The 23,145-nt window shown below is 36.6% G+C and overlaps 1 protein-coding gene and 1 non-coding gene across 6 annotated transcripts in view; one reads left to right on the forward strand and one right to left on the reverse strand.

The window, feature by feature from the left end:
* Positions 1–23,145, reverse strand: part of LOC106668912 — a gene marked incomplete in the record, with an annotated part of 294,536 nt that overhangs the window by 251,249 nt on the left and 20,142 nt on the right. For 4 of the 5 annotated variants that reach the window (XM_014398098.2, XM_014398095.2, XM_014398096.2 and 1 more), the window contains 1 exon segment: positions 13,650–13,696. In XM_014398098.2, the coding sequence (XP_014253584.2) occupies positions 13,650–13,675 (26 nt within the window). 5 annotated transcript variants of the gene reach the window in all.
* Positions 3,952–4,024, forward strand: Trnag-acc. Its single transcript has one exon. It is a non-coding gene; the product is annotated as a tRNA-Gly (tRNA).

Consider the following 23,145-nt stretch of genomic DNA (forward strand, 5'->3'; position numbering starts at 1 on the left):
TGAAAAAGTAATTAAAAAAGCAAATACACCAGTAAAAAGGATATTAAATGGAGTACGTTTTCTGAAATTTGCTGGTCTCTAGGTTTCGAAATAATAGTAGAATCACCATAGTAAGTTTTTAGCCAGAGTTTTTACTAAAACGCTTATTTTACAAAGGTTTACATGTTTAGTATTGATCACATGTTATTGAAAATTTAACGTAGTTTTCAATGGTATCAACGGATTTGTCCAAAACCCTTTAGTTTTGGAGTTATCATTGTTTATTTGACCAAGTTCTTGAAATCTTAAAAAATCAGAAAAAGAGGAATAACTGCGAAACTTTTGAGATTCGGATCATAGTTAATAAGATGTTGATTAGGATTCGGGTTGTGGTCTTCAAACATACAATGTTATTATATCAACGCCCAAGCTTTCGACAAGTTTTATTGCCTTCTTCAGGGGATCTATTACGGCCAAACAAAACAATATTTATCCGAACGTGTGCGGCAACATAAGTATGATTGCAATGATGAAGAAAGGCCGGGAACAGCACTATCCAAACATACACACGCTACGAAACATAATTTTGACTTCGATGGAGTCAAAATTGTGGCTTCTGAACAAAATACAGGTCGTAGACTTTTGAGGGAAATGATATCTATTCATCAGGACAACATGGCCTGTAATTTAAAAACAGATTTGAATAATTTAAGTGTGATGTACAGTGGGATTCTAGAAAAAGATAAGGTCTCTCTCAAAAGATCGTAACAATACTTGCGTACATATTTATTTATTTATTTATTTATTTATTTATATATTATAACAGGCTGTGATAACATAGAATTACCAATGTATTAGAAATTAAGATCTTGTTTTTAAAAATTGTGGGAAATGATTGTTATCATTAGGTGATAGTGTGGGGAACCTCCCACCTGATAACGTGATAAACACAATTTTCTAGTCAAACGCCTGTGATATTTATGTACCAAAAGAATATTATTTATTAAGTAATTGTTACTGGTTTTAAAAAATGCCTATATATGTAAGAGGCTGTTAAGAAGAGGTTTTTATTTATTTATTTATTATATATGTATATAGTTTGTTTGTATACATATCGTGGAATGTGCAATGTGTTTACGATTTGACTTTGTATCTGTAAGTAACAAAAAACTGATATTTTATAACTATTTATACAATTGATAACTGTCTAAATGAATATGTCCCTATGTCTCTGTAGATCCCCTGAAGAAGGCAATAAAACTTGTCGAAAGCTTGGGCGCTGATATAATAACATTGTATGTTTGAAGACCACAACCCGAATCCCAATCAACATCGTATGAAAGCTGGTTGATCGTACAACAAACATTGTTAATAAGGACTTATTAGTTCCATTTTGAATGGAGAATCTACTGGCAAAGTTTGTAACACGATTAGCCGAACACCCTGTATATGTATATATTTATATTTAATTTTATAATACTTCATCTAAAATTAACAGAGAAATCCTTTATTTTTAAATTTAAGTTTATATAATTTTAATTGTAAAACCATTTTTATAAAAATTAAAATTACAAATTATACAATTAAATATCAAATTGAAATTAAATATAAAAAATTTCATATGAAAATGAAGTACAATTAAAATTTAAAAATGTATAAAATTAGATATAAAAAGAAATTATTTTTTTCAATTAATTGAAATAATTATTTAATAGTCCGATTGCTTCATAATTTTAAAAAATCTCGAATTGATAGCATTTTTTATACTTAATTTTATGTTACTTTTAATTTTAATTGTAATTAATTTCATATAGATTTCAAAAAGCCCAATTGTTTTATATTAAAAAATCAAAACGCACAGGCGTTTACTTTATACGCTACTAGTGGGTAATATCTAACAATTAATTAAGGTTTTTAGTTGAGATGAGAAAAAGCTAATGTCACGAGCGGGATTCGAACCCACGATCTTCGGCTAGATACGCCGCTGCTATCGTGATCGATTCACTCGGACATCAACTTCCTATCTCAACCCCACCTTATGAGTTTTCCCTCATCCGAATTGAGATAGGAAGTTGATGTCCGAGTGGATCGAGGTCACGATAGCAGCGGCGTATCTAGCCGAAGATCGTGGGTTCGAATCCCGCTCGTGACATTAGCTTTTTCTCATCTCAACTAAAAACCTTAATTAATTGTCATTTATTAATTGCTCAAGCGGACCACGAAATTAGTGAAGATAATATCTAAGTTTTTGAATATAAGTTACGGTTTCGATGTAAGAAACTAATTTTTTAAAAATAAACGTTTATTCAATATAAACTATAACTTTACACAAGGATTCTATTTTAAAGTGTCTATACTGTTCGGAGTCCCGAGTGGATCTGACGAAGAGGGGTTTACAATACAATCTACATTTTATGCTTGCAATACATTCTCTGAATTTGTATAGGGGTAGAATCATTTGTTGTTGAATTAGTGGTTTCGTGCAGGCGTAACTTATATTAAAAAAAGGGTTAGTTTGAAAATAACCAAGGTTCATTTGAAGTTAAAAGGTTGGTTTGACGGAAAAAAGTAATGCATTGTTCAATCTAACATGGTTACGTTAAAAAATATTACTTTTTTACTTTTTACTCGATAGCTTTTATAAATCTTAAAGCCTTGAATTATTCAGGATAAATTCTATTACTTTTCATATTTGTTTACTCATCAATTTGGTTCTTTAGGTTGATCTAATTATACAGTATTTCTGTGTAAATCACATCCACCTCGTATTTGTTAATTCGCCGTTCTTACAAATAAATAAACAGCAGGATTATCCTTTCAACTTCAAAGGTTGACAGATGGATAATTAGAAGATTAGAGGGCCCGGCTCGGGGCCAACACTTACACCTAAGGTAAATATATAATTTCGGCTTTGTGAATCTAACGCACGACTGATGCCACAGATGAATGACCATTGATATCATTTTTTATTTAATAATTTTGAATTCCTGCCATACTAATGGCTAACTACCCTGTGGCGTCCAACCACTTTACAATACTTTTTTCATATTTAGATAGTTTTATTTAGAACGCTATGAGCAGGAAAGAATCACTAGCAATACTGTATATATTGTTTATAATATGCTTTTTTAAAATTTAGCCATTACCTATCATTTTGGGTTGATCTGTCAAAGGCGTTTAGGGATTTGGCCTTCTTTAGCGCTGGGTCTTTATTGGATGCGCGCCTAATAGGCCAGCCCAGCGAGGATAGGCGGCCTAAAATGATCGGTAACGACCGTATTTCATGTCCATCACCCCACAGACAATGTGTTCCCCACCAAATAACAGGCCATATGGAAAAGGTTTAAAATCTCATCTTACCTTCTTAAGCGAAAATATAATGAATTATACAGTTATAGTGAGGGTCTTGGTGATTTTCGTTCGTGCAAAGGTATCCAAAAGGGTTCCACACTAGCGGATGGCTTGTTAATCTGGTCGTCGAGTGATGGACAGGTGATATGAAAGATTGGTCACGACAATGAAAAATGGAAGTGCACACGGCCAGCCTTGCACATCAATTCCAAAACTTTAAAATTTACTATACAATTAATTAAGGTTTTTTTTAGTTGAAATGAAAAAAAGCTAATGGCACGAAAGGGATTCGAACCCACGACCTTCGGCTTGATACGCCGCTGTTCTACCACCAGAGCTATCGTGACCTCGATCCACTCGGACATCAACTCCCCATCTCAACCCCACCTTATGAGTTTTAAAAAAACCTTAATTAATTGTATAGTATTAATTGGTCAAGCGGACCACGAAATTAGTGAATTTAATGAATTAAAATGAAGGACATTTCACTAAAAGCTCTCTGTCGCCATTTCAATTGTCGTCGAGAATCCAAACCGATTACACGACATTTGAAAGATGGCAAAAGGAGGGAAAACTCATAAGGCGGGGTTGAGATGGGAGTTGATGTCCGAGTGGATCGAGGTCACGATAGCTCAGGTGGTAGAGCAGCGGCGTACCAAGCCGAAGGTCGTGGGTTCGAATCCCTCTCGTGCCATTAGCTTTTTTTCATCTCAACTAAAAAAAACCTTAATTAATTGTATAGTATTAATTGGTCAAGCGGAACACGAAATTAGTGAATTTAAAATTTACGAGAAGCGGACATGTATTTGACTATCAAAAGGAAATGACAAATCCAAGCCTCATGTGGCTTTCATGACCCTACAATTCACCAGGCTAAATCTATTGAGGCTGCCCGTGTTTTAATTTGCATTTCCGGCATGTATAAATGCTTCGGTAAAGTCCGTAAACTTAGAATGTTCAACTACGGTTAAAAGCTTAACATACTATACTCTCGTATTAACTCTCTTGTTGCAGCAGTCATGCGACAAAAAATCGATGAAAAAACAATTAACCATCTCACAGACGACATTGAAGCATAAAAGTGATAACGGGACACGCCAGATGAAAAAACAACAAAACAAAAGAAGGGAATTGAGCAGTTTTGGTTTAAACAAAACGATTGTTTCCTATGTAAATTGGTTTAGTCGCATGTAGAATCTACATCGGATCTAAATCGGATGTAGAAAATCTATAAAAAAATAAAATTCCTGGCTACCACCGAAAATTCTTCAACTTCCCTGAAAGGCAATAGTTTTTAGTTCTACTCTCTACAACGCAGTACTTACTTCTCCGTCCTTCGGAAGTTTTCTATTTTTGTATTCATAAACTTCGCAAACCTACTCATAAAGAAAGGAAGTAAAGATTCTAGGAAATCAAATACTATTCCGCAAAAAAAGTTTGGCCTCCGAAGTACCCATGAGACTGTTCACCAGGTTATTGCATTTTAGAGGCCATCCCTACCCCTTAGAGCAGTGGCGTATTTCTAGCTATACTTCAACTTCATCGCAAGTTCTATGTCACACAAAGATCCTCTTATTCCTCCATTTATCGTCCAAAAAAGGAGCACACTCCTCTAGTATGCACAATTTACACGGCTTACTTACTGACCTACTCACAAACAATAACCGTGACCATCGCTGAGAACAATCCTTCCCACAACGATCTACAGAGGGGGTAAAACTCAGAGAGGCTGTGTACCGATCACTGGTGACTGAGGAAACCTATACACAATGACGCCATTTTTGGTTATGCAATGAGGGGGAAGAAACTGCCACCTATATTATCTTCAAATGTAAAACAATGGTCCAAGGATAACAAGAAGAACCAGGAAAAAGAATTGCGGCAATGACAGTCATTGGCCTACTTCTCTTAATAATAAGGATCAAATGAACTAAAAAACTAGGAATTGGACATAACCCAAAAGTCTGCAGTGTTTGTGGAATGCCCTGATTCCTAGTATCCTCTTATAGTCATCCCTCTGCTGTACTTAATAATAACAGTGTATATAACACGTAGGTACCGCCTTCAAATCAAATCAGATGCTTAAAACTATACCTAGACAGCAGACTGACGTGGAATCCTCACAAAAGACTTATGTAATAACCTAGCAGATGACTTGGGCAACTACGATAACTTTTAGGAACTAAATTGGTTTTGACTTCGGAACACAACCGCCTCTGTAAAAAAATTACTGCGACCACTTTGAACATTCGTAGTGGAACTGTGTGATTCCGCCAAGATATCTAATATACATTGGATCAAATCCTTCCAACCCAAAGTCTTCAGACAAATTGTCAAAGCTACTAAGTCACTTACGAAGCTAATCTCAACTACCTCTCTGCTGCATATCAATAACAAGGAGCAACCGAATTCCATTTAAGTCAGATACTAAGGACTACACTTAGTCGGCAGACTGAAATGTACTTCCCACACAACTTAACAGAAGACTTGAGTGCCAGCTTGTGCGTTCTTATATGTTTAATTGTCCTCCAAAGGTGCAATCTTTAGACTCATTAAAAATATTTTTAAAAAAATGACAACCATAATGCGTAGTTGAAAGATGGAATAATTACTTTACATAAAGTCAGTATGTAAGGTCATGACCTTACATGTACATGTACGATCTGGTGCTATATCATCTCAAAATTTATTTTCATTGTACTTTAAACTATAGGTTTTAAAATAGGGAGTAGATATTTGCTAAGGTTTATTAATTAAGGACCTTGTGGAAAGGATATATTTCCCAAAAGCTCGATTAAAGGATGGACGTATTCCTTTCTAATTGGCCTCATCCTTGATCCTTTTTTATGTATAATGAAAAGTAAATAAATTAAAAGTTCACTGTTTGAACGTAATCAGTACGAACGTTTCTCCAGTGATTGATGCACGATTATAGTTGAAATGTTCCATGATAAGTGGTCTGTCACCAATTTGAAACCGAATTGAATCGGGCTAATGAAGGGACGTCGACCGAGGCCTCTTCTGCATTAATTAACCCTTCACAATGCGATACCCGACATTTGGAATACCCAAATACTTTCAAGTTGAAACCCCACGACCAGAAATCAATTATGGGCCAATACGAGAAAATAAGACTTCATCAACATTGCATCTGTATGAATGACCCAGTTTGATATTGATTTTTATATTAATCCATGTATGTACTTAGTAGTCCTAATTGTCCGTAATAATTATTTTTATTAGTTATACTTTTTAATGTAAAATCTTGGTAGAGTGTGACGAACGGGATTCGAACCCACGACCTTCGTTCGCTCACACGGGCCGCTGCTCTGAACCAGTTGAGTTTAAAGCTTTGAAGTCACGGTAGGTAGGTCCAAGTCTTTAGATTAAAAAGTATAATTAATTAAAGTTGATTTTCATATTGGTACAAATGGAGCAGAATGCTGTTAATGGAAGTCTGATATTGACCTTTCGTATTAGACCTGTGTTTTGTTAAATTGAGAACGAAAGTGTTTTTTAAGATTTTCTTGATTTTTTTTTTTAAGATTTTTTTATATAGAATTTATTTTCGCTATTCATCTTTTCCTTTAAGACGTATTGGTAAATCTATATTTCAATCAAACATGATCATGGGTTTGACGCTTCCTTTCCCAGCCCGTGATAAATAGATCTCTTTCATACATTTTCTTCGATGAAGCAATGAAGGAATAGTTCTCAGCTTAAAAAATGACGTCCTCTCACCACTCTGCACAGTGAATTTGAGAGAAAACCATCGCTCACTACACCTGTTCAAAGGACGGTTTTTAGGAAATCGATACGTTTCCGGAAGATTCAACTCAAAAATCCTTCAGTATGAAATTAACCGTGTTTGTACTTTTCTTCTAGTAATAGCAAAATGCAACATTCTACCAACCACAACGACACTAGCAGCTGTAAATATGATCAGGTTATACATTGGAATTTTCAAAGATACCATTAAGGATCAACAAATATCATGATAGGAATAAAATAGCACAGATAATCCTCTTTATGCCGGAGGGATGTTTTATTAATATAAAAATTTGCTCGTTTTAGGATTATAGGATTATGTTCGACTCACCTCTTATGTGAAATCGCCATTTTTGTTCTTTTCGGTTTGTTAGTATCCGGGTCGTCGCAAACATTAATAGTCACGATAGCTCAAGTGGTAGAGTAGCGGCGTATTTAGCCGAAGGTCGTATGTTCGAATCCCGCTCGTGACACTGACTTTTTTGTCTCAACCAAGACCTTACATAGAAAGAATATTAATTGAAAGAAGTAACTTGGTCAATTGACCGCTAAATCGTAAATGGATTAATAATTATTGTTTTAACGGCCATTTTATTGAGAAAATATCAAAAAAGCTCGTCCAGGTCGCATGAAAGACAAAATTGTTTGCGATTACAGCAAGGTAATTGAGGTGATTGGAGCAAGTTTTACTTAAATTCGAATTCATAAATTCAGCTGGAAAGAACTGGTAACATTGAAATTCCCTCTTCGCATAATGTTTCGGGTGGTCAATTGGATATTGTGAACAACACAAAATTTTTGCGTATTGAACTTCACTATAGCCTTCCTTTTGACTGTCACATTTCTTTCATGGTGCGTAAACTGACGCTGCGTCCAACAGCCAGCGCCAAACTTTTCTGAACGAATGGGTAACCGACACCTGGCAAAGCAGATGGGAAAGTAGTATCAAGGGCAGGCTTACTTATGAGTTCTTTCCCATCATTAAAGAAAGAAAAAAGCAGAGTTGGGTTCAACCAGATTTTTGCTCTCAAATGCTTACGGGGCATGGAAACTTTGCAGTTTATCTGCACAAATTGAAGAGAGCTAATACCCCAAACTGTCAGTTATGCAATGTTCATGAAGACGTACGACACAAGCTATTCTTCTGCCCAAGCTTTGTACAACTTCGACAGGACCTGCGAAACAGTTTTCAGAATACATGGCCTCCAGAATTGAAGGAACTTGTGAAAAGCGAGCAAACATATCATGTGTTCAAACAGCTTACACAGAGCATCCTAGCGGGTAGTAAACCAAGAACCTGAAAAAAAAACTTTCTAAACTACCTGTGATTAAACTGTGATATATTTAAGTGTATAACCTTAGTACAGATAATTCCGGGCTGGTTACTTCTTTAAAAATAAGTTAACATTGTTATATAGTACCTAAAACTGTGATTGTTCTTCATTGCTTAAATTAGTATATTTATATTGTTTTGTAATTTTATATAGTTTTTATAATTTTAATTTTGTAATTTTATGTAATGATTGTATGATATTACTGTGCGAAAAGGAGTAACCTGCAAGGGGGAGACCTATTAGATTAGGTCAATTTAAGTAATACAGAGAGGAAAAATATATATACCCCTAACCTTCCTCGTGCCCCTCGTTTAGAGCGTGGCATAAGGAAGGCGTTATGCTTCCATTTTCCCCCATACAAGAAAATAAGTTAGTCTAGTGGCCGAAGTCCGCCGGTATGGGGTCTCCCTCAGGTACGGCGGGGCGGTGGATGGGAAAAAAAAAGAAAAAACTGACGCTGCGTGTTTTGAAGTTGAGAGTTTGAAACTAGTTGTACACCAATCTTAACTCATAACAGCCTACTGTGCCCTATGTCACATGTAAGACTGGATTCTCAAGAAAGTGGTGTTGGCCTATTTCATAGTCTTCTTACTTCAAAAGAGAATTCTTTGGCTGGGATATAGAGGCGGCTGTTCCTTAAAGGTTGCTAAGGGAATTTATAGGAAAATATGCTATCCAGTCATGTTGATCCAAAATTGATGAAGGAAAGAAAGAAAAGTGTACCATCAGACAATCATTCCGCCATCAACACTCTCACACCACACATTCAGGCTAATAAGTATATTGACGCTAATAAATACATTCACCCTCAACACATACTAGGTACACAAAAATTATCATTACTATATAAAATAAAACGACCCTGTTTCCCCCAAGAATCGGAACAGGGGATCCAAATAACCGCTGTCGTACTCAAGAGTTTCTCATATCGGGAGGTTGATTAACAACCTGAAGCTGGCCAGTGAGCGCAATACATCTACTGAAAAAAGGTTGGAAAAAGGGTTAATTTAGTTTAAACAAGGTTAATTGGGTTGAAAAAGGTTTAATTTGTCTGAAAAATGCTATACATAATTAATCTAATTGAGTGTCAATAGGATACTCAAATATTCCACCATCGACCTTCTTACTCTACACATTACCGCTAATAAATACATTCTTAAAAAAGAAAAAAGAGAAAAAAAAGTTAACCCGCTATATTTCCCTGGGCGGCGATGGCACTCCGTCTGTCTCACGTGGAAATAGGTTTATGGCTAATGCCGAAAGGTTAGGCCAAAAAAAAACTTTTTTTATCAATACACAATGAAACACAAGCAATATACTACAGTATACTACAGTAAAACAGTCCTGTTTCCTCCCAAAATTGGAACAGGGGACCCAGATCATCGCTGCTGTGCTCAAGCATATTTCTCATATCGGGTGGCATTCCTACGCGCTCTCTGTACGGAGCCAAGGAATTGCTCCCTCCAAGTAGGTGGCACACATCGAGCAACCTTTCTCTACATATCGAACGCATACGCGGACTTTGGCCCGAAAGTCAGTGTGTGAACCCCGCATGGTCCTTCTTTAATCAGGTGAGGATTAACCTACAACTAACGGCACCGACGGAGTTCTACTTCGGCCAAAGAGAGGTATACACAGGCTCTTTTCCCTTTATACATAATCAGTTTACCCTCCGTCGGTTGCCTTCTGAATCGCTGAAAGGCTCTCCTTTTCTCCGCGTGAGCTCGGGCCCAGTCTTCGTTCCACCGCAGATAGACCCACGTGTCCTGGGGATCGATAAACTTGCAGCCCAGTTGATCCTCTCAATGAGCCCGGTTGATCTCTGTTGAGGTCTACTGTGAGAGAAGGAAATGTTACTGACGCGGAGACGTAACAGAACTCCTCAAGACTATTGGGAAGAGGTCACCCAAGGGAAAAGTAGGGCAATGGAGCCCATTCTACCATAGTTGCCAGAGTCAATGAGGCAAACGACAGATCGATCATCCCTTGGAACAAAGAAGAAGATGACTGATAATCTTTATTCCAGTACTCTTTTAATCTACATAATCTGTGGTTTTGGCTGATGTGAAATGTTAGACACATGTAAATAAATTAATGCAATTTCTTTCGAGTAAAAAAAAATACAAATGAGCAAGGCTTCCATGTCCTTCCAACTTGTCTATGGATTTATTCGAGAGGAATGCATAATATGTTTCTTTCTTATAGAGAGCACATAAATTCACGTGTATTTGTCCGCGACACTTTCATTAAAACAAATTTATTTCGATTGTGCAACTTGCAAACGTCTCGTTACACAATCTTCGCATGGCTGAGTAGCTTTTGAAAAAATTAGTTACAAAATCCAGTACAAAGTGAGCCAGACAAATCCATAAAAAAACCGACGTTTTGCTTAAATTATGTTACATGAATCACGAGATTGCATACAATAATCATAACGGTTGGATATATAGATTAGTTTCATAATAATAAGTTCATGGAAAAAACCGGGTTTAACAAAAGAAATCTTTTACTGCCCAGCTTTTGATCATTATCACTGCCTTCATTAATAATGTTACTGAACTTAAAAAAAATTGTAACAGTTCAATAAATATGCCTTGCACCTCAAAAATATCGTAAAATCTCGATATTTTTTAACCTTAACCCATAGGTTTTTTAAAATTTATAGTAGTATAATTTGTTCCCAGAGATACAATTTGCATTAAACATATCATTATTAATCAATTAACAATAAACACCATTGCCCAGTCCCCCGCACTTTTTTAAGTTTCCAGATAGGGTTAAAGACATATTGCAAGATCTCATTTTTCTTATTACCCATATACCTTAACAATAGGAAATCATTAATGTAACCGTAAAAAAGGGAAGCGGTGTTGTTTGAACCTTGAAGGAGACAAGGAGTGATGGATTAGGGAGAGGACGGAGACTTAATCGGGACGAAGAGTGGCACCAGTGGAAGACACTGTGGGAGAAAGATAAGGTTGAAAAGTCAGTACAAAAGTCAGATTAGAGGGAGCAAGGAGATTCATAGTGCCACTATGCCCTCTTTCGGAAAATTTCCTCTAAAGAGAAATTTTTTCATCTGATAACACATAGCTGTCTGTATATGCTACAGATACTACATATAATGTGTATTTTTACTTAATCTTAACGATTATGCCAATTTCTAATCCCAGCCATAATCCTTACCTTACCTAAACAAATAGACCTTACGAACTCCACGGTAACATGAAATCGGTGTTTAGAAAATGGTCTTGCAAAAATCATATCCAGCACAAAAGTATACACTGTGTAACCTGTTGCTAAGAGACAATGTCACTACTTTTGTTCTCTCTCGTGAGGTGTCCTCTAAGAGATATGTTTTGGCTTCCATAATAGGGTGTTTTTTCTTCATTTAAATTGTCACATAAGTAAATATGTTAAAACATAAAAAAATTAATCTTCCGTACCTGTGCGTAGGTAACCGTCTGTAAACGGAGGTGTCCTCTAAAAAGAGATTTTCGTTTTCATAGCAGTGTCCTTCTACATTATTTAGATTGTTGCATTAGTAGAGTGCTGTAGAGTGCATTAGTAGTGTTAAAAACATAAAAAATGAATCTTCCAAGCCGGTGCATCTGTAACCGTTCTGTAAACGGAGATGTCCTCGAAGCAGAGGAGACCAATATCGGAGGTATCACTTTTTTGTAAACGAAATCATTTTTCAAGAGGTTGAACATAATTAGAAAGGATAAATTAGACATCATTTGGGGAAGTCCAAATAGGAATTTTATTTACATGTATCACAATAGCTTGTGTATCGCTCCTCTTATGTCCTTCTATGTACAAAAGTTAATAATTCAGGTTAATTAATTTAGTAAAGCAATAATCAAGACAACTCAAAGAAAATGAAGCGAAAAGTAAAATAAAGTGTTAATGATGCAAAACTTACAGACCTATTGTAATTAGAGCTATTAAATCTTTTGCCGACTGAACAGGTTGACGTAAAACAGTTAAAAGGGTAAAAATTGGATTATTAAGCGTTCTTAAGAAAATTAACTTGTGAAAACGAGCGTCTAACTTCTAAAGCATCTCCTTCTTTGCGGCACAACCAAATTTTCAAACTAAAATAAACTGTGGTTTGTTGAAAAAGATAGTTTCTTAGCCGCTCTTCTTCGTGTTTTAACATTCTGTCACTGAAAGAATTATTTTTATTTGGAATTCGTTCAGTCGACTGGCTAAGTGGAGCAATGCATTCGTCTTTTTGGGGGGAAAAGCACATCTTTGAAGCTTTGCATTTTCAAGCCGATCTCAAAGCACAAGGCTGACCAAGTACCATCAATTCCAGCGAATTTGTTTACAGATAATGAGAGCAAGTTGATGTATTGGCCTAATAACGGATTTTATCGGCCCGTCTTGTTGGTTAGGGATTAAAGATGCTAGGGGGATGGGATGAGGGTTTTATCGATTTCAAGCAGTTTCGCGGACAACTGGGATCTGACGTTCTGCGTGAATAGTAACTTTTGATACCAAGTAGGGAGGTTGGGCGATGGTACGAAGGATTTTAGACTGGAGTGGATTCTTCTGATGTTGGCATTGACGATATTTGGTTGGTGGTAGTGGAATCGAGTTGTACATTGGATGATAGATACGGCGAAGAGTGAAGATTATTTCCAGGGATTTGGTTTCATTAAGTCTGATCCTTAATTTCTTGAACCATCCAAACAGGAGAATCGAGACCACTAGGTTTGTTGAAAGGCGTTATCGGGATTAATTCAATCTACAGTGTATAATGAAAAAAGAATAAGACCAAGGATGCTGCCTTGCGAAACACTCACGTCGGCATATTGAGTAGGAGAGGAGTATGTTTCGTAATTAAGATTACCTTTTGGACAGATAGGGTTTTATAATGAAGTGAATGGCAGAATGAGATGGTTCTACCACCTGTGGTATTGTTTAAATGTAGATATCGCCTGAGCCCGAATTGATGGGTTGGAATAGCTAGCATTGAAGCATACTGATACCAAACAACATAAAATTGAAAATTCATTAAACTTTACAATAAAAATTAATTTTAGGTGAATATTAGAGATTTGTTATTTTGATGAAGTCACAGTGACTAGAAAAAAAACTAAGCATGTTGTTTCGTAACAAAAGCTACATACAATTAAAAGTAAACATAGAAGTTGGCAGCCAGGATTTTGATATCATCTAGAATAAAACATTTTCTCGACGTTTACATACCCCCATACGCCTTTTGGTCGCAACATTGGCCGGGTTTTTGTTGGCACCTGAAACAAAAGTCCAACCTGTGGATAAAATTTGCCCAGACTCATCCTCATTCCCAGCAATAGCGTAGGACCCCCAGAGAATATCTTTCTGCGTCAAAACGCTGCTCAAAACTAACAGGACTGTCAACATTAAATTTGCGATTTTTTTCAAAATTTTGGGATTCTTCGATCAGCCTTGACTAACTTGAACGAAGTTTAATGAGACACAGTGGCATGTTTTAGTTTTGCTGAGAACATTTGTAATACTGGTAATAAAAAGGAATTTCTTATGGCATAGTGTGTAATGAACTATAGACAATTGACGTTATGTAAAAAATTGATTTGGAGGGTACATTTACGGATCCACTCATTGTACAATTTTAATTTACACAGCAGTTCATGAAAACTTATCTTCTTGAATCATAAAACGATAAGTTGCTATCCAGAACGGACACCCTTTAATTTGCATGTACAAAATTATGTTTTACCGTGGAATTGGAACCAAGTCAAAACGTCTTTAACCGTCATTGCTATCATAATTATTTTTTAAATTAGTTTTCGGTTTTGAAAGAAAAAGGCTGACACATATGAGACTAACCGACTTATGTATAAGAAAAAAAAGGAAAAAAGCAGGACTAAATATAAAACAAAACTAGCACAATAGTAATCACAAGGGCTGTGAAATATATGCATTTGCATATTTTTCCTGGCTAACTAAAACATCCAGTTTTAACAAACTGTATTTTGAAGCATTTGGAATCAATTTAAGCTATATTTATTTTGCATATTTGTGCATATATTGCCATAAAATCATATTTTTGCATAAGTGGGTTATAATTGGATATTTTTTAACATATCCGGCACACCGTTATGTCGCACGTCAAATTTTAATGTTTCTGAGCAGGCAAAAAGAAAAATTCTCCGAAAAAGAGCTACGGGCTCCCATTCGTCCGTTTCCACATAATGAACGAGTTTGAGTTTGTTCAGTTGCTTTCGCCCAACTTTCGGTCGCCTTTGCTTCTCTTGAAATAAATACAGAAAGGAATAGTGTTTGTACCACTGTAAATGTTCTCTTGGAATAGTTTAATTGGATTCATAGAACTATTACGACCACAGTTCTCTTCTTTCCCTACCATCATACTCAGTTTTACCCATTACCCAGTCTCTCATGCGTTTTCGAACGTAAAACATTATTTGTGTGTTGTGAACTGACCACTCCTAAAATGCCGAAAGTCACCGCAAACACGAAATATCTTGTTCAAAAGTATGTGCGTGAGTTTTACAAGTGAGACTTTTCAGGGCTATGCAGACGTTTTATACTTTGTTTGTTGTGATAAACCTGCATCAACACAGGATGTAACTATTCAGATATCGTGAGATGCGGTCGGGGGTCATCTCACGATATCTGAATAACTATCGATTAACGGTCACTAATCTCTACACACAGGATGTAACGTAACAGCAAAACACAAGGAAAACCAAGGTAGAAAGTTAAAGTTTCAACAAACCTTTGTGACACAAGCTGCCACAAGAGCTGGGTCTGGAAAGTCCGGTTTCGATACCGATTTATGACGTGCTTTAGTTACAGCTGACATACCCATCCATAAACTAAGCCACCCTTAATTCAAGGTTTTTTTTGAGAAATAAACAGGGAAAATCATTCCACACGGAAGTACCCTCAGGAAATCTCACCCGGATCTTATATAGAATGAAACACTCCATAAAAAAGTCTTCATCGAAAATGGACCGATCGATGAGATATCTCGATGGATGAGACGACGGATTTTTAAAATTTAACTTTTTTTAATGCGTTTTTCTTTTTTAATATTAGCAATGTGATGTTCCTCTTGCCACTGTTTCTTTTTTCAATACACAAATTTGCAGTTTTAAATTGCATTTTTTACCAAATATATTTACATATTTCCTTTTTTTATCGCATACAAATCACAGCCCTAGTAATGACGAATGGAAGAAAAGAATGAGGATTGTTCGGGAAAGAACGAAAACATATCCAAGGAACAATTTATTTGGAGCAATTGTTGAGCTAAACAGAAATAAACGAAAAAAAAAGCATAACGAAGAATTTTATTAGCGTGGCGGAAATTTTGAAGCATAAAATAGACAATGAAGAACAAAAAGATTGCCCCAAACAAGAAAAGGCATGCGAAACACCTTCGGCTCGATACGACGGTGCTCTAACCACTTGAGCTATCGTGAGTGCGGTACCCCGTGACACCAACTCATCATCTCCCGCACTTTACATAAAAATTATAAATAAATTTAAACCATTACTACGGGATTCTATAGGAACAACTAGAAAGCATGGATTAATGTTATAATCACAGAAGTACCTGCACTTCGCTAACAGCCCCGAGGCCACTTCATATGTCGTCGAAAATCAAAGTTTAACAGGTGGCTTAACTTGGTCACTAGCAAAACAACACTTTATATAGAATTGGGAAAAGTCAATGATTAATACGACGCAGAATGTTGAATATAGAATAAGATAAATCTGAGAAGAAAGGTGTAAAACAGAACTCAACGTCGTCAAAATTAACATAAAAGTGTACATGGGCACGTAATCCGCTCTTCAGATAAAAACTTCACAAAAAGAGAACCAATTGGACACCACTAGTTAGAAACACTAAAAGAGGAAGACCACAAAGAAAATGGGAAAATGCTATCGGGAAATTTCGAAAGTTCTTTGTGTAAGCAATAAAAGGAGAAACCTGGAGGGGGAAAAGCATTCGCTCTAAAATAGGGCCGGTGGTTCTTTGCAGATAATTAAATATAATTACACAATTATGCTCTAATACTGTAACAAGATTATAAAAAGCAGGATGGCTCCAAACAAGTAAAGGCAAATATGGCACACCTCTGTAATGCCAACGTTAATATTTGGGGATCAAATTTGGTCACTAACAAAAAAACACTTAATATTTGTTTTTTAGTTGGTCCAAGTTAACCAAAATAATGATTAATTGATTGAAATACTTTTTATTTTAAAAAGATAATTACATTTTGAATGGCACACGAAGTATAATGGCATGGCTAATGCCGTCTGCCAGAGGTCCCAAAGTAATGATTTATAATAGATTTATGTTTTTATGTTAAAGTGCGGTTGAGATGAAAAATTACTGCCACGAGCGGGACTCGAACCCGATTAATGTAATTTTATCAGGGAGTTTCCCATGTTCTGGGTATAAAGAAAAAAACCCGAGAAACCTGGAGGAAAACGTAGGAAACCTCTAAAATAGGGGTTCTTTGTAGAAATTGTATATATAATTAGTCAATTATAATAAGTGCTATAATATTGCAGCAAGATAATAAAAGTAGTGTAGTTTAATTTAACTTTGAATAAACTGTTAGATATGGTACAAATACTTGGGTTGTGGCATAAATTAGTTTATAAGATGATTAGTTTATAATTATATATATTTTGAATAAAAGTAATATAGTAGCTCCATAAATGATTTAAAATATAATATATTATTACTATTTTATTATTATTATGTTAAAGATAGCAACTCCCTTGACGACCATGGAGTTTTGCCTGTAATTACTAAAATGAATTGTAAAATGTATAATTATCAATAAAAATATTTTTATTTCTTAAAAGGCTTTATGTATAGTGTAGTTAAAAATTAGTGTCGCGAGCGGGACTCGAACCCACGATTTATAATTTTTATGTAAAGTGCGGGAGATGATGAGTTGGTGTCACGGGGTACCGACGTCACGATAGCTCAAGTGGTTAGTCCCACTCGAGACCCTAATTTTTCATCACAACCACACTTTACATAAAAATTATAAATCCACTTTAATAATCAGTTTGATTAATTAGAACCAACTAAAACACATATAGATTAATAATATAAAAGGCAATTATATATTGTACATTAATAATCAAAATAAACGGCTATATTTGTTAATTAAAATTTTCTGTTTTATACAGACTTTGGTTCCTTCGTGGCTATGATTGGCCACTGTAAGTAAAATATATTTGCCCGACTGCAACCAACAAAAAAGTTGGTTAACCTTTGACTTTTTTAGAGTGCGTATTATTTATTTTATCTCCATAAAGCTATGAACAGCTGAGATCCGTCACACAAAGTCTCCGGTAATCTCTTGACCTCAGGTAGTAAAAAATTTAGAAATTACTATTTTTTCGGCCACATGTAATATTACAATTATGAATTTTGTTAATGTAAAAATAAACCCTAGTCCCAACTGGGATGGTCCTCTTAGACATGGAGAAGGCCTTTGATTCGGTCTGGCAGGACGGTATAGTATACAGGCTCATTGAAATGAATTTCCCTGGATATCTTGTAAAAGTTGTCATGGCCTACTTAAAAAACCGTTGTTTCCGTGTTTCCCTAAACAATGAAACTTCCAGACCTTTCCCAATTGCCGCCGGAGTTCCCCAAGGTTCAATCCTAGGGGCCATGCTTGTTCCTCCTTTTTATAAATCCACTCCCCACACTGAGAAATTGCAAAATTGCGCTTTATGCGGATGACATAGCTGTCTATTGTTCATCCTGGAGGCCTAAGACAATTGTGAAAAGATTAAATGACAGCATCACCAGGATTTGCAGGTTTTTTCACCGCTGGAAACTCAGAATTAATGTCCCGAAAACTGAGGCCATATTTTTCACAAAACGACGCCCAATATTCAAAGAAACCATTTCCATTCACGGACACAAAATAAAATGGCATGAGGGGGTAAAGTACTTGGGTTTAACTGTGGACCGAAAACTTAACTTCTCTCGGCATATAAACAATATAGTAACGAAAGGTAAAATAGCTATAAAAGCCTTATTTCCGCTGATGGCCCGAGAGAGTGGAATGAGCTTTGAAAATAAACCAATTATATATAAAGTAGCTATTAAACCTATGCTGCAGTATGCTTGCCCAGCATGGAGTTACACGTGCGAATCGAACATCAAAAAACTGCAAGTGGTCCAAAATAAATTTCTAAGGTTTATAACCTCACTACCTCGATACACCAGAATTGGCCTCCTCCATGAGAAAGCGGGAGTGGAGTATATTAATTCCGAATTAAAACGTCTGTCCAGGAATTTTTTTATGGGTCTCTCCTCCAGCAAGAACACTACTTGTTGTACACATATAGGAGTGTATGATGTAAACTTTCCATGGAAACATAGAAGGATTAGGCACAATACATAAATTTAGGATCTGTGATATATTTATTGTTTCCTCTAGAGCTGTGATACTATAAAACAATTTGTGATAATTCAATTACCCGTGTAGCATTGTTCTTGTTATTCTCATTTATTTATTTATTTTTGTTAACTCATTTGTTAATTGTTATCTTATTTGATACCTAGTGGGTTTTTTAAGAAGATTTTTCCCACTATTTTCTTGTTCGATTAATTAAAAATAATAACAAACTAGGACAAGGTGCGTTGATAGGAAAAAGTCTTGAAATAGGACATAAAAGTGCCCCGCCACTTCCCCTGCTTAATGAATGTTATGTAACACAATGTATAAATATTTTTTTAATAAATGTTTATTCATTCCTTTAACAGGGGGACTACAGAAGGGGAAAAAATCCCTATGCACAACTTAAAAGTGCAGAACTGAACAGACGGTTCCTATTACTTGAAAGACAACTAGTCCTAATCTAGGACAACAGATCTAAACTCTCCCTCGACACAAAACGTTTGTATATAACTTTCAACAAAACGTTTCAACCAAACCTAACTTAATTTCAGCAGATGCTACAATCACGACTGCTTAGATCCATCGTCAACGACCTGTTGTATGTTTCCAGCCGGCCTTCCATATCGACCGAACTGTCCTCTTTATAAAAGAAATACGCAAAATCGAACTACAAAAAATCCTTACGTAAAACAATTTTCCTCCAAATAATCCTCGATGTCTGAAAAGCCCGTAGTCCCGTGACCTGCTCTCAGAGAGTGTGAGTGATTAAAATCAATGTTGATGCTAGTTGTGTTTTTTTTAGCTTTGGTTCTAACCGCATGTTCAAACATTTACACCATTCAGGATCATTATAAAAGGAAAAGTACATTGTGATTTAAATGAGGGACGGATGTAGTTCTAACATCAATAGAAGTGGACGAAGGAGTGTATTTTAAGGACTCTTCACGGCTCGAGTGTTCTCCTCCACTCGGCTTAAGGCGGCACCCTCATAAATGACAGGCTGTTCGCCTCCGAAAAAAGATCCAGCCACCTTGCAAACTGATCGCCAGCCACCCTAGTTTCTGATAACAATTTTTATTTGGAACGTAACAATAATTTGACTAAGAAGAGACGTTAAATTTGTAAAATAACGTTAAAATACAGTTTATTTTATACAAGAAATTTCAAGCTCTGATTTATTATATTGTTCCTTGTATAAATCATTTTTTAGAAGAACAACATAAGCTCGGGGTTTAGAAATGCAATTATCTAAGTTTGAAAAATGCTGCAAAATGTTTACCAAATTTGAAATACATATATTTATGCTTAATTTCAGAAATTAAACCTGAGATTATTATATTAACAGAACACTACCTATTTAAAGAGATAACCTCATAAAAAGTGAATGGTTTCGCAACCGTTATTATTTATACAAGGAATTCTGAAAGGACGAAAAGATTCTGTACGGACAATTTTTCTTGGCTACGGTAATGGGGTAATTGAAAACTTGATCCGTGGTACTCCACACGTTCAGTTATTCAGTCGATCTGGAGGCGGAAACCAATTCGTTTCTTCACTAACACGTCCATCAAAAACGGTTTCAATCCAATCAAGTAAATGCATATATCGAGGGGTAAAAATGTCAACATGAAAACGCAAGTCATCGTATATCGTCGGCGACGAGGCAAAAACTGTTGAATCCTGATGATTAACCTGTCATTTTCGCGCTGATCTTCGTATAACCTATATTTCGGCCGATACAAAATGACAAAGAAATTATAAGATTGGAGGAGTAATCATTTAATACACTTATAAACGCGAGATCACCAGCGATTTAGTCGTCTTAGAGGATTGGGAAAGTGTCGGGTGAAAGATAGGGAAGGGTGAGATGAGGGCCAAGGGTTTTAAGGGGGCATCTGAATCAACTCTTTCACTTTCGAGGACAAGTGGAATTTGACGATTAGATAACGTGAGTAGTGGTTAAGGATTTTGGTCCGGAATGGATTCTTTGGAGGTTTGAACGCTTGGTGGAACTCCACAGTTCAATTCAGTTCCATCCTTTGAGTCGAGTATGGGGGTTCAAAGTAAGCCTTGCGTCCAAGTAACGTCCCAAATAGCGGACTCATTAGTTACTATGATAGGAAGTTGTAGCTGATCAGCGGACTAGAGGTGAAGGTGGTTATGCGCTGGGATTTGTTTTCGTGAGTCAGATGCTCCATTTCTTCAACCATTCTTCCAATAAGAGAGATGGTCCTAGTTTTCGCTGTGTTCGCAGAAAGGGTGGCCGTTGGCACATGTGAGGAGTTCAGTATCGGAATGAAATGAATGGTGGGACCAATGATGCGGTTATGGACTGGTGAGAGGACATGGATTGGGGAGAAGGATATTCTAATTCGTACTTGAAAGTATCATTAATTCGTTGCTGGGAGAGGAACAGAGTTGAAGCACATTGACGTGCAGGTCATTTAGAGGGATTTGTTTTCGTTGAGCCTGATCCTCCGTTTCTAAAAGCATTCTTCCAAATAGGAGAGCTCGACCAGGAGTGTGATGCCACACGTTGGCTGAAAGGTTGTCGGTATCGTGGCATATGTGAGGAGTACTGTTTTGGAATTGATAGCAATGTTTGTAGTGTATGCGGAAAAGGTAATGTGACGAAGGATGCTGCCTTGCGGAACACCAGCTTCGGCATAGTTGATGGGTGCGAAGGATGTTCCGATCCATACTTAAAAGTCCGATCGGTCAGATAGTAAAAAGTGATTGGGAGGATGCCCTTGAGTTTTCAGAAATGTCACACTATGGAAGCCTATGTATCTATTTCAAGCAGTTCCAAGGACAAAAGGGATCTGAAAGTCAGTGTGGATAGTAACGTTGAGTACGAAATAGGAATGGTGATGGTTCGTAGAATTATAGTTTGGAGTAGATTCTTCTGAAGTTGGAACGCATAGTTGTACCCCATATTTCAATTCCATTCGTCCTGTTTGGCTGTAAAGATCATTTGTAGTCGAAACGTTTATTTTGTACCACGAACGTCGATCTGTGTAAAGAGCTTTTAAGTAGTTTATTTTGTCAAATTCTATTTTAAGTATGGGAGTCGAAGTCTTTCGTCGACTTAATGCCCCAAATAGCTGACGACATTGAACGGTGGGAGAGGAATAGTGCCGTATATTGGATGTTATACGGCGAAGGGTAAAGATTATTTCCATGGGTTTGGCTTCTGTAAGTCTGATCCTTAATTTCTTGAACCGTTCATCCAAACAGGAGGGATAGTCCTAGAGAATCAAGGCCACTACATTTATTGAAAGGCTTTTCAGGATTAATCTAACACATGCTAAAGAAAGAGTGGAACCAAGGATGTTGCCTTGTGGAACACCCGCATCGGCGTAGTGAAAGGGAGAAAAGGATGAACTGATTTGTACGTGAAAGTACTGGGACAGTTAGGATTTTATGATGAGGTAATAAGCGAATGGAAGGATGCCATAGTGGTTGCAGAAATCATCAGAGCAGCATTCAGGTGGATGCTCTGATGTATACACCCAGTGAACGATAGAGTGATGTCGGCTGAACCCGAATTGATGAATTGGAAAGACACTGAAGCTTTCAAGGAGGTATTTCAGAACAAGTTCTTCTAGAATTTTCCCAAATAATGGCAGCAAACTGATGAGGCGTTATTACGTATGGATACGGCCAAAGGTGCAGGTTAATTGATGGGATAGGAGTTTCGTTGGATCTGATCCTTAATTTCTTGAACCATTCATCCAAACAGGAGAGAGTCCTGGAGAATCAAAGCCACTACGTTTGTTGAACAGCGTTAACGGGATCGATACAATCTGGAGTGTATATTATTAACTAATTGACCCTTTGTGACAAAAAAATAGGGTTTTATAATATCATGCGCCCAGCGGATCTCAAGTTATTAATTTCAAATACATTAAAAGAAGAATGGAAAAACCGCTGGGCTCGGCAAAATAGGAATAACCCTGCCAAACTGTGGCAGGTTAAGAAAGACGTCGGTCCCTGGTTCACGGAAAATGGGTCAAAAAGGGAAAAGGTCATACTGACAAGACTACGCATAGGTCATACAAGGATTACACACGGGCACCTTCTAGCAGGAAAGCGACCTCAAAGGTGCCCATTATGCAAAGATAGAGTAACAGTCGAGCACCTTTTCAATTGTAGAAGGCTCGACGTTTATAGGCAATATTTTGGAATATCGTCGGACCTGTGCGTAGTCTTGGGGCACGGCAGCGGGCACAAATCGCTGTACCGGTACCTCAGGGCTATAGGGATCTTCAAATGTATATAGTTTATGT

The sequence above is a fragment of the Cimex lectularius genome, unplaced genomic scaffold, assembly GCF_000648675.2.
Source record: "Cimex lectularius strain Harlan isolate CLEC.00 unplaced genomic scaffold, Clec_2.1 scaffold66, whole genome shotgun sequence".
In the NCBI taxonomy this organism is placed as follows: domain Eukaryota; kingdom Metazoa; phylum Arthropoda; class Insecta; order Hemiptera; family Cimicidae; genus Cimex; species Cimex lectularius.